The sequence below is a fragment of the Vulpes lagopus genome, chromosome 10 (assembly GCF_018345385.1).
Source record: "Vulpes lagopus strain Blue_001 chromosome 10, ASM1834538v1, whole genome shotgun sequence".
In the NCBI taxonomy this organism is placed as follows: Eukaryota; Metazoa; Chordata; class Mammalia; order Carnivora; family Canidae; genus Vulpes; species Vulpes lagopus.
In genome coordinates this window covers 65,651,482-65,672,784 of record NC_054833.1, presented here as the reverse complement: position 1 = coordinate 65,672,784, position 21,303 = coordinate 65,651,482, and the positions used below count along the sequence as shown (strand labels likewise).

General features: G+C 39.9%; 1 protein-coding gene across 1 annotated transcript; it reads right to left on the bottom strand.

Annotated features, from left to right (window-relative positions):
• Positions 1–283: 283 nt before the first annotated feature.
• ZNF286A (zinc finger protein 286A) lies at positions 284–20,027 on the bottom strand. The gene is made up of 7 exons (XM_041772949.1): positions 19,887–20,027; positions 19,435–19,676; positions 18,389–18,477; positions 14,370–14,484; positions 13,104–13,196; positions 3,301–4,555; positions 284–2,385 (listed from the first exon to the last, which is right to left on the bottom strand). Exons 2-6 carry the CDS (start codon positions 19,469–19,471, stop codon positions 3,324–3,326), a joined length of 1,566 nt encoding a protein of 521 aa, XP_041628883.1. The 5' UTR covers positions 19,472–19,676; positions 19,887–20,027; the 3' UTR covers positions 284–2,385; positions 3,301–3,323.
• Between the last annotated feature and the right edge of the window lie 1,276 nt (positions 20,028–21,303).

The following is a 21,303-nucleotide window of genomic DNA, read 5'->3' as shown; positions in this document are numbered from 1 at the left end:
GAAATAGTTTATAGTTGGTTTATCTTTGCCTCTTAAGATATACTTGAATTTGGAGAACCTGGGTGGCTCAGTGGTTGAGCATCTGCCTTTGGCTCAGGTTGTGATCCTGGGGTCCTGGCATCAAGTCCCATATCAGGCTCCCCTCTGCCTAAGTATCTGCCTCTGTCTCTCATAAATAAATGAATAAAATCTTTAAAAAATGTTTAAATTAGGAAACTTTAGAAGTCGTTTACAAAATTTCTGACAATAAATATATAAACAACATCTTTATTGACAGTGGACCAATAAGAGCAGTCAAATTTAGTTTGTAGGTAACCAAAAACATTTGAAAAGCAGAACATTAAAACTTCCAAGATTCATGTTGGAGTACAGCCATACTGAACATCAAACACAAACAAAACAAATAATGAAATGTAAAGGGCCAGAGTTCCCAGTGAAACTAACTTAGACCAAGTCTCATAACACTACTTAAACTGCAATTAGATTAGTAACTTGAGTCTCTGAAACTATCAGATAGTTCCTGGTTAAGTGGTACTAAGAAGGGAGAAAAGCAGATTCCCCAAGGTCTCAAGGAGGCTGTGTATGGAGCAGCACCAGAGAGAAGCAAGAGCAGGAGAAGCCCCTTTTCTATGATGCGCTAGACAGTTGGATACTGACAGTTCTTGAACGGTAAACAAAAGCTGCAGAAGATACATTCATTCTTAAGTAATTTCTATTTGATTGATACTTAGCCACTTATTGCAGACTGAGTTTGTATCTCCCCAAATTTATCTTGAAATCGAATCCCCAGAGTGATGGTATTAGGAGGCAGGGCCTTTAGAGGCTGAATGGGTCATGAGAGCAGAATTCTCAGGAATAGGGTTAGTTGCCCTTATAAAAGAGGCCCTAGAGCCCCCTTACCCTTTCACTATGCAAAGACATACGATGGCAGCAGTCCCTGAACCAGGGAGCAGGCCCTCAGCAGACACTGAATCTGCTGAGGCCTTGATCTTGGACTCGTTGGTCTCCAGAACTGTGAAAATGTTGTTTATAAGCCACTCAGTCACTCACTCTGAGTTATTTTGTCGTAGCACCCCAAATGGATTGATATTTCATTAAAGTACACATATATGCATATATATATACATATACATATAGAGGCTATCTATATAACTTACTGTGTGTGAGGTCTTTCATATGCATTGTCTTATTTAATCCTCACAACCTTATGAGAAAGGGATGATTTATTCCCATCTTATAGATAAAGACCCTGAGACTTAGAGACGGCAAGTAGTTAGATCACATAAATGCTAAGTGGGGTTGGCAAAATTCAAACTTGGCTTTGAAAAGGCCAAGTGGATCTTATTTTGCAAGTCAAATTTTGGCCCCCAAATGATGAATTTATTTTCACTCAAGTGTTTGGCATATAGAGAAACATCAAGCATTCTAGGCTTTTGGGGACATACAATCTTTGCTGCATCTACTGGACACGGCCATTGTACCACAAACAGATGTAAATGAATGAGTTTGGTCAAGACCTAACTAAACATTATTTAGAGAAACAGTCAGAAGCCTGGACTTGGTTGTGGGTGGTGGCCAGTCTGTCAGTTCCTATCTTTGAGCATGAATATGGAGTATTAAGGTGATGAGAACGAGTGCCTTTCCCTTGTTCCTGTCAGCCTGACCTCTTAGACCCTGAGCCTACCTACCCACCTCCACCTTCAACATGTTTTTTGTTCCTTCCAAAACCTCTTCCCAGTCCTTTCAGCCCCATTTCCTATCATTTTCTTTTAATCCATTTATTCTTAATGATCTTGCCCTCTACTGCCACTTCTTTAAACTCTATTCCTCTACTTCTCCTCAATAATACAACTAAGGTTTACACAAGGAATTATAAGAAATAACAGGGAAAATGGAGAGAAGGCAAGAGTATGGACTGATTGCTGAATGTTCATAAAGGATAGAATTTAGGAGAAAAATTAGAGCTCTATAACTATTTTCCTTCTAACTTTTCTACACTCTTCATAAAATAGAATAACAATAAAAATGACATTTGTATAGTGTTTTGTTAAATATTTATTTGAACGTTTGCTTTCATGTTTCCAATACCACCACTGATTTTTTGGTCACCCATGTAACTTATGTCAATTTATCATTGAGATTTCATGCCTTTTCTACCTTCTTTAGGGCTCTGGGAAAGACCAACAAACATATAGAGAGAACAATAACAACAGAAAATGTGGTTAGACATGAAAGCCAGAGAAATGGCATGGCAACCTCTTCTTCATGGAGGGAAGCTGCTTATCCTCCAGTGAGTCACTGTCCTGTGAACTATTCTCCATATTTGACATGAAGGTTTGTCCTTGTGTCTCACAGTTGCTTCAGTTCTCCTTCTTGACTGGGACCCTAAATATAACAACACATTGAACTTATCAACTTTTCAGACCCTCAACATCCTAGGGACTTTCTCTCAAATTGACAAAGCATAGTTTACAGAAGGCAGGATAACGTAAAGAAATGAAATCTCCCTAATACTTTGATTATGGAAAAAACCAAAGACTCCTTCAATGCCAAGGATAAGAAAAGAGGCATTTAATTGAAAACTACAGTTAAGACTTTGACCCACTCTCAACTTCAGGGCAATTCCAAGGAAGCAGAAAATGAAACTCTACATAGCAGAGGGCTAACAATTATCTAAACTTATGACCAACATAATCCTTGGGAACATAACTTAGAACCTGCAATACATTCTATTTATGTTCATCAAATTAGACAGGAGCCTTTGGGGAAGCAGGGAACCCAAAGCATATTTCAACTCTTAACCTTTACATTTTATAGCTAATGTAAAAGAAAAAAAAAAACCTCTGGAAAAATGACACTTCCTGTCCATCTGGAGCTCTACTTTGGATCCAAAGAGGAACAACTCTGTCTTCCTGATGATAAAGATAGGCGTCCTCTGCCTAACTTCACAAATAAGATTTTTCTTACAGAATGAAAAGTTGTAACAGGGCTTTCATGTGACAGAGGGAGGAATAAAATTTCACAAATATAATACTGCTGCCCATTCCCAAGGATTTCTTGAATTTCCATGAAAGGGTACTTGGTAGTGATGGTGGGTGAGGGATGGGGAGCAAAATTTGAGATCCCTCACCAGCTTTCATAATAATCAAATCAGTGGATATAAGGAGCATTCTGTCTATGGCTCAAAACTATGTGCTATGCAAATAAAAGTAGACACATACAGAATTGGTCCTTGAGCAGCATTTTACGGGTATTCCATAAAAAATTCAGGTATTTAACACAGTGATAAAGTCAACTTACATTTCTTCACATTCAGTAATTTTTCAGAGTTGCTCTTCAGTATGAATTCTTTGATGTCTGATGAGGGATGAACTGCACTTAAAGCTTTTCCCACATTCATCACATCTATACGGCTTCTCTCCAGTATGAGTTCTCTGGTGTTGAATAAGAGCTGATGAATGAATGAAGGCTTTTCCACATTCATTACATTTGTATGGTTTCTTTCCAATATGAATTCTTTGATGTTTAGCAAAATTTGAGCTCCGGCTGAAGGTTTTCCCACATTCATTACACTCATAGGGTTTCTCTCCAGTATGAATTCTCTGATGCTGAACAAGATGTGTGCTCTGACTAAAGGTTTTTCCACATTCACTACATTCATATGGCTTTTCTCCAGTATGAACTCTCTGATGTTTAGTAAGGGATGAGCAATGGCTGAAGGCCTTCCCGCATTCCTGACATTTATAGGGTTTCTCTCCAGTATGAGTTCTTTGATGTTTAATGAGAGCTGACGAATGAATGAAAGCTTTATCACATTCATTACATTCATAAGGCTTCACTCCAGTATGAATCAACTGATGCTGCACAAGATGTGTACTTCGATTAAAACCTTTTCCACATTCATTGCATTCATAAGGTCTCTCTCCAATGTGAATTCGCTGATGTATTGCAAGGGATGAGCTTTCTGTGAAGGCTTTCTTGCATTCACTGCATTCAAAGAGAATTCTAGTGTGAGTTCTCTGATGTTTAGTTAAATTAGCTCTGTGGCTAAAAGATTTCCCACATTCACTGCAGCTATAGGGCTTCTCTCCAGTATGGACTCTCTGGTGTCGAATAAGCACTGAATGGTAAGTGAAGAGTTCACCACAATCATTACATTTATGAGGTTTTTTCTCTTTACAGGTTCTTTGCTTTTTCATTAAGTTTGATTTCTGTTTCAACCTTTTTTCAAGTGTATGAAAGGCATAGGGTCCTTTGGGAGATCTGTCTTGAGTGAGAAGAACAGATTTCTGACTGAAGTTTTTCCAATATATATCATGCTCATGATCTCTTTCTTCAGGGAGTGAATTTACATGGGTGAACATTTCCCTCAAGTGTCTTTCCTGATTCCCTTGCTGACTCTCTAACCAATTTTCACATTCAAGAGTTGTTTCCAAGTTGGAGTCATAGACACTATTTCTTGTCAGTCTGTCTATTATTGCAGTCTGGCATGATTCTTCTTTAGAAGTATCTGGCACTGATGTTGAATCTTTGCCCTCAGGTTTAGATTCCAGGTCTGAAAGAAATTGGACATGCAAATTTCCTTCGCTTTCAGCGGTCAACAAATGACTGTTCTGTAATAGCTACTGAAGATATAAAGCAGGCTTTTATGGATTAAGTGGATTTGACTTTGTAAGATGATTTTCAAAGGGAAGCAAATGGAAGGAAACAAATGCACAATATATGTGGAAAAAAATGAGTGGACCTCATTCAGGATAGTCAAGAGAGGAAAGAAGACCAGATGTAATACACAAGGAGAGATGCAGATGAAGCAATAGATCACTGGATGAGCAGGAAATGAACACTAGATCAGAAGAGGGTAGAAACAAATTGAATACTTACTGCTGTATTAAATATTTGGTTATCATTTTAGTGTAGAGGACAGTTATGATTTCTAGGTTTCCAGTCATCCAGTCCTACTCATGTCCAAGTATGCATTCCACTTCCAGTTTAATCTTCCCTAACAATGTTTTTATAATACATCTCTAATAAAAAATCTTCTATGATCTCCCGAGGATACAATGGCAAATATATGAAATTATATAACACTGAGATAGCTAAAGTCTGGTAGTTATAGGTAACTGATTAAATATACAATGATGTAGACATAAAATAGAGTCTTATGCAACTTTAAAAAAAATCAGAAAGATCTCTATATAAGTATGAAGTTATCAAAAATAAAAAGTATGAAGTTATCTCCATGATACATTAAATAATTTTTAAAAAACCAGCAAGCTGCAAGTGTGTATAGTTTGATACTATTTATGTAGAAAAAATGGGGAGGGGGAGATACAAATATATGTACATATTTGGTTATATTTTAAAAAATCAAGCATGGACTAATGAAATATTAATTTAAAAATGTATTAATAAAAATAGGGGAAGTATCAGAATAGAGAAGGCAGGGATGGAAGCTAGACCTCTCAAATATATCTAATATATTAAATTTTTGTATCTAATATGTAACTACTTTATGAAGCTAAAATAATTTAAAGAGTATGGTGGGTCAAAGGAATGGACAGATCGGGGATCCCTGGGTAGCTCAGCGGTTTTGCGCCTGCCTTTGGACCAGGGCGCGATCCTGGAGTCCCAGGATCGAGTCCCGCGTCAGGCTCCCGGCATGGAGCCTGCTTCTCCCTCTGCCTGTGTCTCTGCCTCTCTCTCTCTCTCTCTCTCTCTATCATAAATAAATAAATAAAAATAAATCTTTAAAAAAAAAAGGAATGGACAGATCAATGAAACAGAAGAGCAACTTCAGAAATTAAATAGAGCATACACAATTAAAATAATACAAAGGTGATATTTCAGTCAACAAAAGATAATTTGTTTTCCAACAAATGGTGCTATGACAACTGATTACACATTTAGAAGAAAATTAAGTTAGATCTGTCCCTCATTCTATACAGCCAAATGAATTCAATTCCTTCACGAAGCTACTCTTTAATTCATTTATTCAACAGCTATCCAATGAATATCTACCATATGCTAGGATCTGTGCTAGGCACTGGGGAAAAACACATGCACGAGTGGAGAGAGAATTCAGTCTAATATTCACAAATGGATATAAAAATGCACCTGTAGTAATTAAGTATTGAGAAATAAAAGGCAAATGACACTATGAAAAAATATAAGATGAAAATCTAGGGAGATGAGGGGTGACTTCTCTGAGGAAGTAAAATCACTGAGCTGAAATGAAAGTAGGATTGGAGTTCGGGTGAGTGTTGCAGCTAATCGGTACAAAAGCATGGAGGTGAGCATTTCACACAGAGGGAATGATATGAACAAAAAAGCCCCAAGGTGAGAAGGTCATACAAGGTAAGCATAGTGGTTGAGAGCATGGACTATGGAATCAGAATGCATGAATATAATCCCAGCTCTGCCACTTATCAGCTGTGTGACCTGGGACAAGTTATTTAATCTCTATTTCACTTTCACTACATGTGAAGATGGGCAAAAACAGTACCTACTTCATAAGGAATAATGACAACACCTACCTTAATAAGCTTTAAAGGAGTATAAACCACTAAAAAATTTGACACAGCACAAGTGCTAATAATTTGATGTACAACTGGCAGAGGCAGAAATCTCAAAGTGCAGTCCAAAACCCCTGGGAAGCCAGAAGTTCAAAACTATTTTCAATTTAATGTTTAAAAGTTATTTACCTCTTTCATTGTTTTATCATTTACACTGTTACAAAAGTAATCATGTAAAACTGCTTATGACTTAGCACAAAGCAGGACAATAACAACAAACTTACTAGCAGTGGTAGTCCTCCCTGCCATGTACTCTCAGTTAAGGGGGGGGGGGAAAAGCCAGTTTCATTGAAAAATGTTTCTATTAATTTCAAGCCTTGACTTTTTAAAATTCTAAATTAATGAAATAGGAAATATTTATAAAGCAATTCTGTTCATAATCAAAGAATGATGGTTGTCTTGAAGAAAACCACTTATGAAATCCTTTGAGCTTGGGACTCCTGGATGGCTCAGTGGTTGAGTGTCTGCCTTTGGCTCAGGGCCTGATCCTGGGATCCGGGTTCGAGTCCCATATCGGGCTCTCTGTGAGGAGCCTGCTTCTCCCTCTGCCTATGTCTCTGCCTCTTTCTGTGTGTGTCTCATGAATAAATAAATAAATATTAAAAAAAATAATTTGAGCTGAATTAGCTGCTTTTTCCATGGACTACAATTTTTACTTAGAAGAATGACAGATAAAATATGTTATACAAGTTGAGTGTCTGAAAGATATCTTCTCAAAAAATGAACAAAGTGAGCCTGTCACTTCAAGGAAAATAATCAACAGTATCCAATAAAATTTCAGTTTTGGGGCAGAAATTAGGATTTTGGAAAACCTGTATTTGCCCTTAAGAGCTTGAGCTTCTTCATCCTTAAAGATTTTCCAAATAAGATGGGTGATGATTTTAAAAGTTGTGACTTGAAAAATACTGCATATAATAATGTGTCAATACTTACAAGATCTGCACAACTTGGTGAACCAGTATTTTCCAAAAGATCAGTAGATTTTAACAAGAGTATGAAAAATTCATGGATCTGGTTTCAGATACCACATTATATCGATTTTTAAGAAACTAGTAACACTTAACCAAGAGTACCTGGGTGGCTCAATTGGTTAAGTGTCTAACTCTAGATTTTGGCTAAGGTTATGATCTCAGAGTCCTAGGATTTAACCCCGAATTGGGCTGTGTACTCGGTGGGGAGTCTATTTGAGGATTCTCTCCCTCTGCTCCTCCCCTTGCTCACAGGCATGCATGTTCTCTCTCTAAAATAAATCAATAAATCTTAAAAAAAAAAAACCAAAAACTAACATTTGCCCAGTTTTGGTTAGTATCACAGCAACCAAACTTCCCTGAAAAAGCTATAAAATACTTTTCCCTTTTCCAACTATATATTGGCATGAGGCTGGATTCCCTTCATACAAGTCAACAAAAACATACCATAGCAACCAACATACCATAACAAATTGTATTCAGAAGCAGGAGTGAGAGAATATAGATTTGCAAAAATGTAAATGTACATTCTTGTCAATAAGTTTTTTTTTCCAGAAAATAGGTTTTCATATAAATTATATTTGTACTAACATGTAATGGGTTTTAATTATTTTTAAATGAATTATTTAATAGCTTAAATTTTTTTTCAGTTTTTGTCTCTAATACAGCAAGTATTAGTAAATATAACCCAAACAAATAAAATATAAGTATATAAACAAAAAAGCTCTTTAGCGTCCTCAGTAATTTTAAACTTGGGCCTCTGATACCAAAGTACAAAAACAGAGGGAGAATAGGTATGAGATTAGGTTGGAATGAGTAAAAGCCAGATTTTATAAGACTGTGTAGGCCTCAAGGATTTTGGTTATTATCCTAAGAGCAATGGGAAGACACTGGAATGTCTTAAGCAAAAGGATGACACTATCAGATTTGTATTTTGAAAACATCACTCTCACTGTGATATAAATACGTGTAAATCTGGGGGACAAAGGTAGAATAGAGATTATTACAGTAGTCCAGGCAAACAAAAGAGGGATGGAGGGATGCTATCAATGAAATAATATCTACAATATGATTAAATAAATGCAAAGTTGAATTGGATAAAGGAGAGAGAGGAAGTGTAAAAACTTCTTATATTTCTGGCTTGTCAATTTGATAAGACAGTGAGTGTCATCAAGACAATGATTGCAGAGGATCTGTGGGTGGCTCAGTGGTTTGATGCCTGTCTTTGACCCAGGGCATAGTCTTGGAGTCCCGGAATCAGGTCCCACGTCGGGCTCCCTGCATGGGGCCTGCTTCTCCCTCTGCCTGTGTCTCTGCCTCTCTCTGTGTCTCTCATGAATAAACAAATAAAATATTAAAAAAAAGACAATGATTGGAAAAGGATCCCACTGGGAGGATAGAGAATTTGGGCATATATCAGGTCGTTGTTTTTTGTTTTAAAGATTGATTGATTGATTATTTATTTATTTATGAGAGACATAAAGAGAGGCAGAGTTGTAGACAGAGGTAGAAGCAGGCTCCTTTCAAGGAGCCTGATGTGGGAGCTGAGTCGATCCCCAGGCTAGGATCATGCCCTGAAGGCAGATGCTCAACCAACTGAGCCACCCAGGCATCCCTTCATTTTTAAAGAGAGAGAGAGAGAACACATGTGAGTTGGAGGGAGGCAAAGAGGGAGAATGCTAAGCAGGTTCCACACTGGGTAGGAATTCACAGCTGTGAAATCATGACCTGAACAGGAATCAAGAGTTATAGAGTTAATTAACAGCCACCCAGAAACCCCCAGGCAATCAGTTTTAAACATGCTGTATTGAGGTATCTTTAACACAAGCACATGGAGACATCAAATAGTTACATACATGTTTACAATAGGAGGCTGAAGGAGATATCTCAGCTGGAAATAAAAATTTGGGATCCATCTAGGTAGAGATGGCCATTTGGTTGTGGGAGAAAGCAGAGACTGCAAACAGGTGACCAGTGGGGCAAATCTGACCCTCAGGCTTGTTTTGTTTGGCCCACACTGTTTATACATATTTTTGAGATTAGTGACATTTAAAAATGGGGAGATTTCACAAAGAAATTCAAATTTTGGGTTTCTCTTGAAAAAAGCTAGAAGCATACTGAATGACAACCAATTGGACCAAAGATTAGGCAACTACAGCTTGCTATTTTTTTATTTAAGATTTTATTTATTTATTCATGAGAAACACACAGAGAGGCAAAGACACAGGCAGAGGGAAAAGCAGGCTCCATGCAGGAAGCCTGATGTGGGACTTGATCTTGGAACTCTGGGATCATGCCCTGAGCCAAAGGCAGACACTTAACCACTGAGCCACCCAGGTGTCCCCAGCTTGCTATTTTTTAAAATAAAGTTTTATTGGAACACAACCATACCCATTCATTTATGATCCGTCTATGATTGTTTTCAACCATACCCATTCATTTATGATCCGTCTATGATTGTTTTCCACACTACCATGGCAGACTGAGTAGTTGCAACAGAGGCCGTATGTCTTACAAAGCCTAAGTTATTTACTGTCTAGCTCTTTACATAAAAAACTGTACCAGCTCTAGAGCTAGAGCTAACGGAGTAATGGCTACTCCTTTCATTAAAGGCATGTGTTCTTCTAGTTTATCAGTCCATCCTGCTTACCCTGGTTGTTTCACTCAAGTATCTTACCTGCTTTTCCATGTAGACACTCAAGTTTACGATTTCAAGTATATATAGGGATGAGAGATTAAAACCAAGCCTTAAACGATTCATATATTCAATTGTTCAGAAAAGAAAGCTAAGAAGATACAACCAGAGAAGCAGCCATTCCAAATGGATTAAGGATTTTTAAAAAAATGAAAGGACAAATATAAAGAAGAGAACTAAAGCAAATATTTCTTTAATCTTGGAGGGAGAGCTTCCTAAGCACTAATCAAAAATCAAAAAATGTAGAAGATTGTAATGCATTAAATTTGTACATTAATAAGCACAGCAAAACTGAAGAGCAAAAACTAGAAAAAAATGTCTGACAAGGAATCAAAGCCTTGTGTATGAAGAGTTCTAGATCATTCAGAAAATGGCAGTATCTCCCACAAACAAGGGTAGAAGGGTGGTGAATAGTCAAACTGACAAAAACTGAGAAGCCTACAAGGGGAAACAGATATATCTATAATCACAGGAGGGATTTTAAAACACAGTATTCCAAAGAACAAGAAGACTGTAAAAAGCAGAATATTAAAGCAAGATTTCCTTTTAGAGATATACATACTATAAAGTATAATACTTAAAACAATGTGTTATTGCAGCATAGACAAAGCAGAAAGCCTAAAAACAGACCAAAGTATATATAGGACCAGGGTTTACCAGAGATAGTGTTACAAATCAAAGTCTATAAACATAGACTTTTCAGTGCAGCACAGGGAGAGGGAGATGCAGGCTGCCTGCTGAGCAGGGAGCAGGACTCAGGCTTGATCTCTGGGATCATGACCCAAGCCAAAGGCAGATGTTTAGTCGACTGAGCCACCCACGTGTCCCTACAATGTGAAATTGAAAACAAAACAAAACAAAACTGGATTACAAAATAAAAAGTATAACCTAATACTATACATACATTACTGTTCTTTGACATGCATATATGTATGTGTGTATACACACACATTACAATGATTTACCCCAACCCAAGCAGAGGGAGGAGAGAATCTCAAGCATACTCTGCACTGACCGCAGAGCCCAACATGGGGCTTGATCCCACGACCCTAAGATCATGACCTGAACGGAAATCAAGAGTCACACTTAATCAACTGAGCCACCTGGGTGCCCCAACATTTTTTATTTCTTAAAAAGATACACACCTGTAAGCATGGCTTCAATGGAGCAATCAGACAATATTAAGTGCTGGTGAGGATGCAGAGCAACTCCCATAATCACATACTCTGCTAGTGGGAGTATAATTGTAACTCAGGACAATGACTTTGGAAGTCTGGCAATATCTACCAAAAGTAAACATGCACCTACCCCAGGATCCAACAATTCTACCTGCGTATTATCCAACAGAAATGCATATCCAGGCACACCTTGCTTTTATTCTGTTCTTTACTATGCTTTGCAGATACTGTGTTTTTTGTTTTACAAATTGAAAGTTTGTAGCAAACCTGCATCAAGCAAGTTTACCTACTCCATTTTCCTAAGGATTTGCTCACTTTATGTCTGTGTCACATACTTGCAATATTTTAAACTTTTTCATTATCATTGTATTTATTATGGCGACCTGTGATCAGTGGTTATGACTTGCTGAAAGCTCAGATGACAGTTAAGATTTTTTTTAGAGAGAGTGTGCACAAGAGACAGTGGTGGGGGGGCAGAGGGAGAGAGAGAATCTTAAGCAGGCTCCAAGCTGAGCTTAGGGCTTGGAGCCTGACATGGAGCTCGATCTCATGACTCTGTGATCACGACCTGAGCCGAAATCAAGAGTCAGACACTTAACTGACTGAGCCACCCAGGCACCCCGACAGCATTTTTTTAACAGTATGTTTTAATTAAGGTAGGTACGTTGGTTTTGTTTAGACATAATGGTTATTATATACTTGATAGGCTACAGCATAGTATAAAAATAACTTTTCTGTACAACAGGAAACCAAAAAATTCATTTGACTTCCTTTTTTGCAGTACTTACTTCACTCTGGTGGTCTGAAACCAAACCCACACTATCTCCAAGGTATGCCTGTATGTTTGCCAGAAAACATATGAAAGAATATACATAGCAGGACTATTCATATGGCCCCAAACTGGAAACTGCCCAGATACCGAACTCAAGAGATGGATAAGGTGGTATACTGACATAATGAAACACTGTACAACAAAGAGAATGAACAACTACATGCAATGACATGTAATGAAACAGTAATGTTTAGTGAAGAAAGCCAGACATTAGAACATATAGTATGGTTCTGTCTATATGAAGTTCAAGAACAGTCAAAACTAATCTATGGTGATAGAAGTTAGGATAAGGTTACCCTTGGAAGGAATGAAGTGACAAGAGTACTGCTAGGCTGGTAAGGTTGCTTTCTGATCTGGGCACTAGTTACATGAATGTGTTCATTTGTGAAAATTCACAGAATTGTACAGTTATGGGACGTCTGGGTGGCTCCATGGTTGAGTGTCTGCCTTCTGCTCAGGTCATGATCCTGGGGTCCTGGGATTGAGTCCCACATTGGGCTCCCCGCAGGGAGCCTGCTTCTCCCTCTACCCGTGTCTCTGCCTCTCTGTGTCTCTCATGAATAAATAAACTGCACAGTTATGATATTTTTATTTTATATTGCAAAACAAAGGAAAGAAACACAGGCAAAAGAAACAAAATATTAGCACATGTTTAATTTTGACAGTGAATACATACGTGTTACTTTTTTTTCTCAAATTTTATGTTATTCAAAATGCTGTATCATGTAAACTAAGACCTTTAAACAAATAAAAGCACAAAAGCATTTCTAACATTCTGTGTTAAGCACTGAAAAGTACCATCTTTTCACTGTCCTGTGGGGGCTATTATTTCTGAACACTCCCACGCATCTGACTCACCTGAATAGCTGCTTTTGGGGGTTTTCCTCTCAAGCATCAACGGTTCTTTTCCATTCTCCAAATTGTAGTTGTCCGGTTTGGAGACTGGAAGCCCTGCTCATTTAAAAAAAGAAAGAACAATAACAAAAAGAAAGGACTTAACTATTTGTGATGGGCACAATGATCTTTCTACGGCAGAGACCCAAATCTGTGTTCTACAAAGATAGGATATTATAGGAAGATCAAGAATAAGGGAGGATGGGTCTCTGAATGAAGCTTAAAATACCTGCAAGCAAGAGCCTGGGTCTGGTTAAGGAGCTTACATGCATTGGTAAAGGCAAATGTTTTTGTCTGTCAGAAAGGAAGAGAATATACCAGGGCACCTGGCTGGCTGGGTCCACGGAGCATGTGACTCAACCTCAGGGTCATGAGTTCGAGTCTCACACTGAGTGTAGAGCTTACTTTAAAAGAGAGAGAGAGAGAATTTCTCTTTATTTCTCTATCAAGGAAGTTCCAGGGGGACACTGCAGGTGAGTCCTTAGCATAGGAAGAAACAGAAAAAGTGGGACCTCAGTGGCAGCACCAAAAAATTATAACTGTGGTGACTAGTTTTTGTCTTCTAATGGTTTTACCCTTTCTTCCTTCTTTAGGTACCAGAACCCACTTTCTTAGGGAATTGATTACATAAGCACAAAATTAATTCAAGGCAAATGACGGTAACAAATTAAGGATACTCATATAATTTATAAATGTTCATGTGTAAATATCACTGGGAGAAGTTAACATTGTTCCTTCCACTGCCCTATGAAACCATACATGCGAGCACACACGCACACACCCCTGACACAAAGGTGAGCACAAAATCCACATGGCCAGAAAGCACTCTAACTGGAAGAATCGTGTAACCTTAGAGCTGCCAATGGCCATCTCTGCCACATGGGGAGATCCTAAGAATAAGGCAAATACAGGGCAAAGCCAAGCCACATGATTAAAAAATAAATAAAGGAAATTTCTGTCAATACACATGATTGCCTAAATCAAAATTTTTATCCCCTGTCAGTGTGAATTAGGTTTCTATCATTTGAATCCAAAGAATTTTGATATAAAACAAGCATAGACATTTTACCAAGAACCTAGGGCAGAAACAGATTTTCTCTGGGCCCAAAGGGATCAATATTTTATGATTTCTGAATGCAAATGTGTAGGTTTTTAAGCTATTTCACTTCCAATAAAGTAATGATGTCCCCGTAAGTAGATTCCAGAGTCATAAGGAGAACCCATCCTTACAAAGCGAAACCAGGTTCCTATAGTTCTTCAGCATCACCTCCCTTTGTGCAGGATCCAGCTTCCCCCACTCCTCTGGGGTAAAGTCCATGGCCACATCCTTGAATGTCACTGGTGCCTAAGACACAAACATACTTTTGTTCACCATCTCTCAACAGACTCAATTTCACCCCCCTAGTTTCTGCTGCCCCTAGAGTAGATGCATAAGACATATACCTCGGAAGGGAAATGACTGATAAATGATAAGCATTCAATGTATTCGGATTTGGAATACTCTACGAAGTCACTGGGTGCCAATTATGTGTCAGGCATACTGTCCTGAATTCAGCATGAGAACTGAAAAAAGTAAGACTATGGTGTTTCTCCATTGAGACTATCATTTTTCAGGGGAATAAAGAGTTAAAACACGAACCAAAGAGTCAATAATGCAGTTTGGCACAGTAAACAATGTGGGCAGAGGAAAAAGACATGTTTGTATAACTCTCCCTGTGAGTTGATTTAACCAATCAGAAGATGAATTGAAATACAGAACTTGCAAATGAAGAAGTCATGGAATGAAAAGACTGGCAGGAAGTACCAAATCCAGTTAAACATGGAGTTCAAAGTAAAAAGCATTAAACTGGACAGGAGCAAATTAATTGAAGGTACAGATACAACTTTTAAACATTCATGTGTAAACATAGTATTAAGTTTATATAACACAAAATATATAAAAGCTGTAATAAATTATAATAAGTAAGATAAACGTTAACTTTTGGAAGATCTAAAATGGAGAGTACGTGAAAAATCTTACTATTTACAACATTTCTTTAAATCTAAATAATTTCAAAATAAAATGCCCAAAGTGGAAATAATCTGACATTTATGTAACAAGAATCAAAAAGTAAGAATTATCCTTGGAAAACAAATTATAAAAATCATAAAGTAGTCACTAATTAGAAAAGATATTATGAGGAAAAAAATGACCTCGATCCTACAATCTGCAAAAATGACACTCAATAGGAATTAATTTCCAAACCACTAAAAGAAAAAAATGAACAAAAATGTAAACTATTGCACAAAAGCCAGAAAACAAAAGAAGATATAAAGAAAGCATAATAAACAGAACTATAAAAATCACATGGCAAGAAAAACTTGAAACATACAAGTAATTACTGTGAATTAAATAATTTATCTTATAAAAAGGTGTTTTGGTTGAGTTTTTTTTGTTGTTGTTGTTTTTTGCTTTTTGTTTTTTTGCCACATCCTATTTACAGAAAAGATACTTAAACAAAAATCCCAAAGTTGGGGGTGAGAGGGAAGTGGAAAGAGATATACAACAAACTGTTATCCTCAGTAGGGAGAGGTGGAGGACTGAATTTGGGGAGGTAAGTAATATTATCTTTCTCTTTATGTATGTCTGTGCTATTCACCTAGTTATAGGGAGCAAGTTTTATTTATTTATTTTTTAAGGTTTTATTCATTTATTCATGAGAGACACACACAGAGAGAGGGGGGCAGAGACACAGGCAGAGGGAGAAGCAGGCTTCATGCAAGGAGCAAAATGCAGGGCTTGAACCCCAGGACTCCGAGATCATGCCCTGAGCCAAAGGCAGACGCTCAACTGCTGACCCACCCAGGTGTCCCCTGTTTTAAAACTTTAATATCCTAAAAAATCTAATAAGATAAAGCTAAATGAAAAAAAGAAAAAAAGCCCAGGCAAATTCCTATAAGAAAGATAGTTGTTACCATCAAACAAAATCTAATGCACAAATTGCATTACCAAAGACAGTTTTTAAATTTCTATAAAAGGTTTAATCTACCCCAAAGCTATGAGTCTTTTTTTTTTTTTAGATTATATTTATTTATTCATGAGAGACACACAGAGAGAGAGAGAGGTAGAGACATAGGCAGAGGGAGAAGAAGGCTCCTCACAGGGAGCCCGGATGTGGGACTCAATCCCCAGACTGGGGATCACACCCTGAGCAGAAGGCAGATGCTCAATCGCTGAGCCATCCAGGCGCCCCAACAGTCTTAAATCCATTTTCAAAATGCTGAAATGTAGAAAGTGTTCACCCTTCCTCCAGTATTTATACCTTGATTTTCCTCTGGCTGCTACACTTGGCTACAGTTAGTAGAGTTCAGGTAGTACTAATGCCATTCCTGACTTATGGGTGGGATGTGTGTTTGTAGGAGTGTGTGCAGGTAAATTCCCTAGATTGAACCAATTAATCAGAGAATTACCACTATATTTGGCCAATAGTGGTACCAGAATGTGCCTAATGGCCGTCAAAGAGTTAATTCCAGGACTTGGGCTGGAATGACTAGGAGAGAAGATGTCTTTTTTCCCTGGTCTTCAACATGGGAAGATGTATGCCAAAATTTATTAAGAACATGCATGAGGGCAAAAAGCCTGCTTGAGAGCAAAATCTAATGAGAGAAAAAAAAAAGTCCATGAAATGGAGAGAATAGGTTCCAACATAGCTGTCTGGGTTCTATTTCTAGGGACACCTGGATTTTTCACTTACATTAGTCAATAACTCTTTCTGCTTAAGCCAGTGTGAATTTTCATGAGCTGCAATTTAAAACTTCTTACCTAGGACAGTCTCTAATACTCATGCAAGGTAGTTGAGAAACCAATGAAAATAAGCAAGTATATAAGGATCCTGAGGAGTGCCTGGCTGGCTTAGTAAGAAGAGCGCGCAAGATTCTTGATGTTGGGGTCGTGAGTTTGAGCCCCATGTTGGGTGTGGAGATTGCTTAAATAAATGAAAAACTTTAAAAAGGATCCTGAGAAGTCACTTTTCAAAAAGTACCAATGTGCTATGTCTACTTTTTACGCTCTGCATTACAGCAGCAAAAAGAAAGGCTAATTGAGGTATGCCACACACATTATGGAGAGTTCTCTTCTACCCAACTTTTTTTTTTTAATAATTCTTTTTTTTTTTTTTTAAGATTTTGTTTATTTATTCACGAGAGACACAGAGCATGCGAGAGAGAGGCAGAGACACAGGTGGAGAAGCAGGCTCCATGCAGGGAGCCCGATGTGGAACTTGATCCTGGGTCTCCAAGGATCAAGACCTGAGCTGAAGGTGGAGCTAAACCGCTGAGCCACCTGGGCTGCCCCCAATTTGTTTTAATAAAAATTTTCAAATACACAAAAAGTTGAGAGACTAACACACTATTCACCCATATAGAACAACCACCACTCAAATTCAACAATTCTTGATATATTCTCTTGGGGAGAGGAGGATTGGAAAATAAGCTGCAGACTTAATCTTCACCTCTAAAATACTTCAGCATTCATCATCTTGGAGGGCTGGATTCTTACTCTTTAAATTAAACCTTCCATAGGCTTTCCCTTTCTAGCACTTTTTGAACTATTTGAGTGCTTTTCATTAATTCACTCCAGCATTTAATGCGCTTTCTTAAATTTCTATTTTAACAGTCATATGTCTGTTGTCTCCCCTAGACAAACATCTATTTTAATAGGTATGTACCACATTTTCTTTTAAAACAGTCTCCTATGTTATTCAAGTACAGAAATAAGCATAGAAGTTCAAAGAAGGGCAATGCTTTCTACATATGCCCCAACTACTGAATGACAATAAATCCTAGGCGCAGAAGGTACTATGGGTAAGTAGAAGACATTTTCTACTGAGTCCATCAGATAACCAAGTAGTCTCTTAGAACTGGAACCCAGCTCTCTAAATGGGCTCTAGTGGACAAAGAAACTCGACATCAAAAGCAAGGGAGTGTGGGGTGCCTGGGTGGTTCAGTGGTTGAATATCAAAGAGAGTCAAAGGGAGCTTTGACTCAGGTTGTGATCCCGGGATCCTGGGATTGAGTCCTTCACCAGGTTCCAAAAAGGGAGCCTGCTTCTCCCTCTGCCTGTGTCTCTGCTTCTCTGTGTCTCTCATGTATAAATAAATAAAATCTTTAAAAAACAAACAAGGCAAAAACAAACAAACAAACAAAGGAGTGCATCTGTACCCCGAGAAATAAGGGGGTATTTTCAATAATCCGTAGAGACTCACACTTACCTGGGATCTAGCCGTGAGGCGCAGAGATGCCACTTCTCCCTCTTCTGTGCTCTGTTCTTGGGAAAAGGGAGAATCCTGGGAAGACAGAGCTAAGAGCAAAAAAGCAGTAATGATGGGGCCTAGATCCATCTTGTGACTAATATTAACAAGTCTCAAATTGCCCCCACCTACAAACATTAATGAAAGGGAGTCCTCAAACAACCCAGGATCCAGGATCGTGGAGAATGTCCAGAAGTATTGCTACTCAGGCCTCATATTCACTCAGTTGCTATAATTATAACACATTCTGGGAGATGGCACTCTCTGATCTAGAAATCAAACCAAGTTTTCTCCCTGAGAAATACTGAACTCTCCCTGCGCTTAATGTACACATCAGAAAAACAGGCTCAAGAGTTTTCAAAAATCACCCTCCAAGCTATTTAAAAGAAGACTGCTCTATCCCATCTCCAAATAATTATCATCGAGTCTGCGGTGCAATCTAGAAATCTAACAGGCGCCCAGGAAGGTAATTCTGACGTAGGAGGTCACAGACCAAACTTCAACAAAGACTGCTCTAGTAGAACTGGAAGTCAGCCACCGATTTCTGGGCCTATTTCCTCCTATATAACACAAAACAGTATTTGTTTGTTGAAATCATATGGTTATTGCGCCAAGTGGCGTAAAAGGTGCGGAATTTTTTTTTTTTTTTTTTGCCAACCAAAAACCTAAATTCTCAGACTCACGATTGGAGGCTAGGATGGTATAATCATCTGGGAAGAAGAACGTGTGAGAAAAAGTAATCAAGGCTACGCTCACGCCTTAGAAGCTAACATTCCGCTCGCATCTGAGGGGTGGCTTTGAAGGGTCTATTGTGAGCCCAGCTGGAGAGGCAAGGGGGGTGGATCCCACACCAAGCCCTTCATGCTCTCTCTCTCAAAGAGCCCTTCGGTCCCCCAGACAAAGGAGACGGACAGCACTCTCCGCCAAGAGCCACCTCCTGTGAGGCAACTGATTTCCCTCCAAGAGGAAAGAATTTCGCACAAGTTCAACACTTGAGCAACTCTTACCTGTCTTCTCGGGCATGTCGGCCACGTCGGTCTCCATGATCACCACCTGCTCCCGGTTCTGAATATTCTGATCTCCCCCCTCCCCAGTTCAGACTTGTCGGAGCGGAATGGTGAGAAGCTCCCGCGGCCTCGTCGTCCTCCGTCCTGCCTTCCCTCCGGGGGCTCTGCTGGGAGGCTTCAATCAGGTGCGGTCGGGTTCCTTCTTCACTCTCGAGCCTGGCTCAGTGCTACGAGGCTGGAACCTGAAAACCCGGGGACAGCATCCCTGAGGCTCGGTGCCAGGTGCCTGTCCCTGCCGCTTGCAGCTGTCCCTGAGGGCACCGAGCGGCTGCAAGGGACCAGCCAGGCACCCGGCGCGCAGACAAACCCCGCTGCGCTCCGGGCTCTCCCCCGAAGCCCCGCGCCGGCCCCGTGCCCCGCCCGTCGCGCCGCCGCCGGCACCGCGCTCGCACCCGCGTCCCGAGGAGGCGGCAGCCGCGAGACAGATTCGGGCCGGGGCGCAAAGAGATGGTGCTCGTGGTCCGCCCTCGAGTCCCCTTCCACAGACGCGCACTCCAGCCCCGACTCGGCACGACCTGATGCCCCAGGCGGCCACCACCTAGTCTGAGCGGAGAAGAGCGCCATGGGAACGTCCAACTCACCTCCCATCCCAGGCCTGACAAAGGCTACGAACTTCTTGGGCCAGCTCGGAGTCGCGCATGCGTAAGAAGGAGAGGGGCAAGGCTGGCAGGCCTCCGCCAGGCCCGGAACTACGAATCCCAGAAGCCCCTGGGCGTGCCAGACTCCGTTTCTCCGCAGGTGGGAGCACACGTGGCGCGGTTGGGAGAATCGAAGGAGCTGTGGGCTCCTTCCCTCTCGCGAGAGTATCGGGCCGCATCGCTGGTGTCGGATTCACCCAAGGGAGAGCGCGAACCCCAGAGGCGCGGAGTCGGGTCGGTGCTGGTACCCGCGCTTTGTCTACTCGTGGGACTGCAGCTCCGTGCTTAGCGTTGCTGAGGAGTTCGACCCTAATGACTCAACTATAAGATCTATTAGAGTATATGGCTTTTCCCATCTTTCTGTCCTCCCCAAACTCATCCTTTGCCTTCAAACAACCTGAAAGGTGTATTTTTGGGAGCAGCGGGATGTGTACCCAAACCGATGCTCGTGCATCCATCCATACACCGCTTTCTAATACTGAAAATTAACCCGTGTGAGATAGATGAGTTGAAAAGACTCAGCCAGTTTCAGCAAATTGGAGCAGCAGATTCTTTGCAGCCATAAAAATTAATCTAAATTTATCAAAAGAAGTTGTTGGCTCAACGGAGCATAGTTAGTCTCTAATTATGGTCTTGCACGAACCCACCCGCCCCAAACTCTAAAACATCCAAACTGCCCCAACTCTTCTCAGTGAATGATTTTCACTGGCCGCAAACTCATTTGCAAAAGCCAGAACCTGAATATCCTCAACTTTTCTTTTTCACTATTTATCTCCAAGTCCTATTTGTTATATTTTTATTTTTTTAAAGATTTTATTTATTTATTCATGAGAGACAGAGAGAGAGAGGCAGAAGACACGGGCAGAGGGAGAAGCAGGCTCCATGCAGGGAGCCCGACGTGCGACTCGATCCTGGACTCCAGGATTACGCCCTGGGCCGAAGGCAGGTGCTAAACCGCTGAGCCACCCAGGGATCCCCTGTTATATTTTTTTGTTTTGTTTTGTTTTTTAATTTTTATTTATTTATGATAGTCACAGAGAGAGAGAGAGAGGGGCAGAGACACAGGCAGAGGGAGAAGCAGGCTCCATGCACCGGGAGCCTGATGTGGGATTCGATCCCGGGTCTCCAGGATCGCGCCCTGGGCCAAAGGCAGGCGCCAAACCGCTGCGCC

Excerpts from the sequence above, each read along its gene's own strand:
- ZNF286A (XM_041772949.1), bottom strand. The coding sequence starts at position 19,471 with ATGGAGACCGACGTGGCCGACATGCCCGAGAAGACAG. Across the intron at positions 18,478-19,434 it reads CGACATGCCCGAGAAGACAG|CTCTGTCTTCCCAGGATTCT; the intron begins GTAAGAGTTGCT and ends TTTTGCTCTTAG. Across the intron at positions 4,556-13,103 it reads CCCCAAAAGCAGCTATTCAG|ACCTGGAATCTAAACCTGAG; the intron begins GTGAGTCAGATG and ends AATTTCTTTCAG.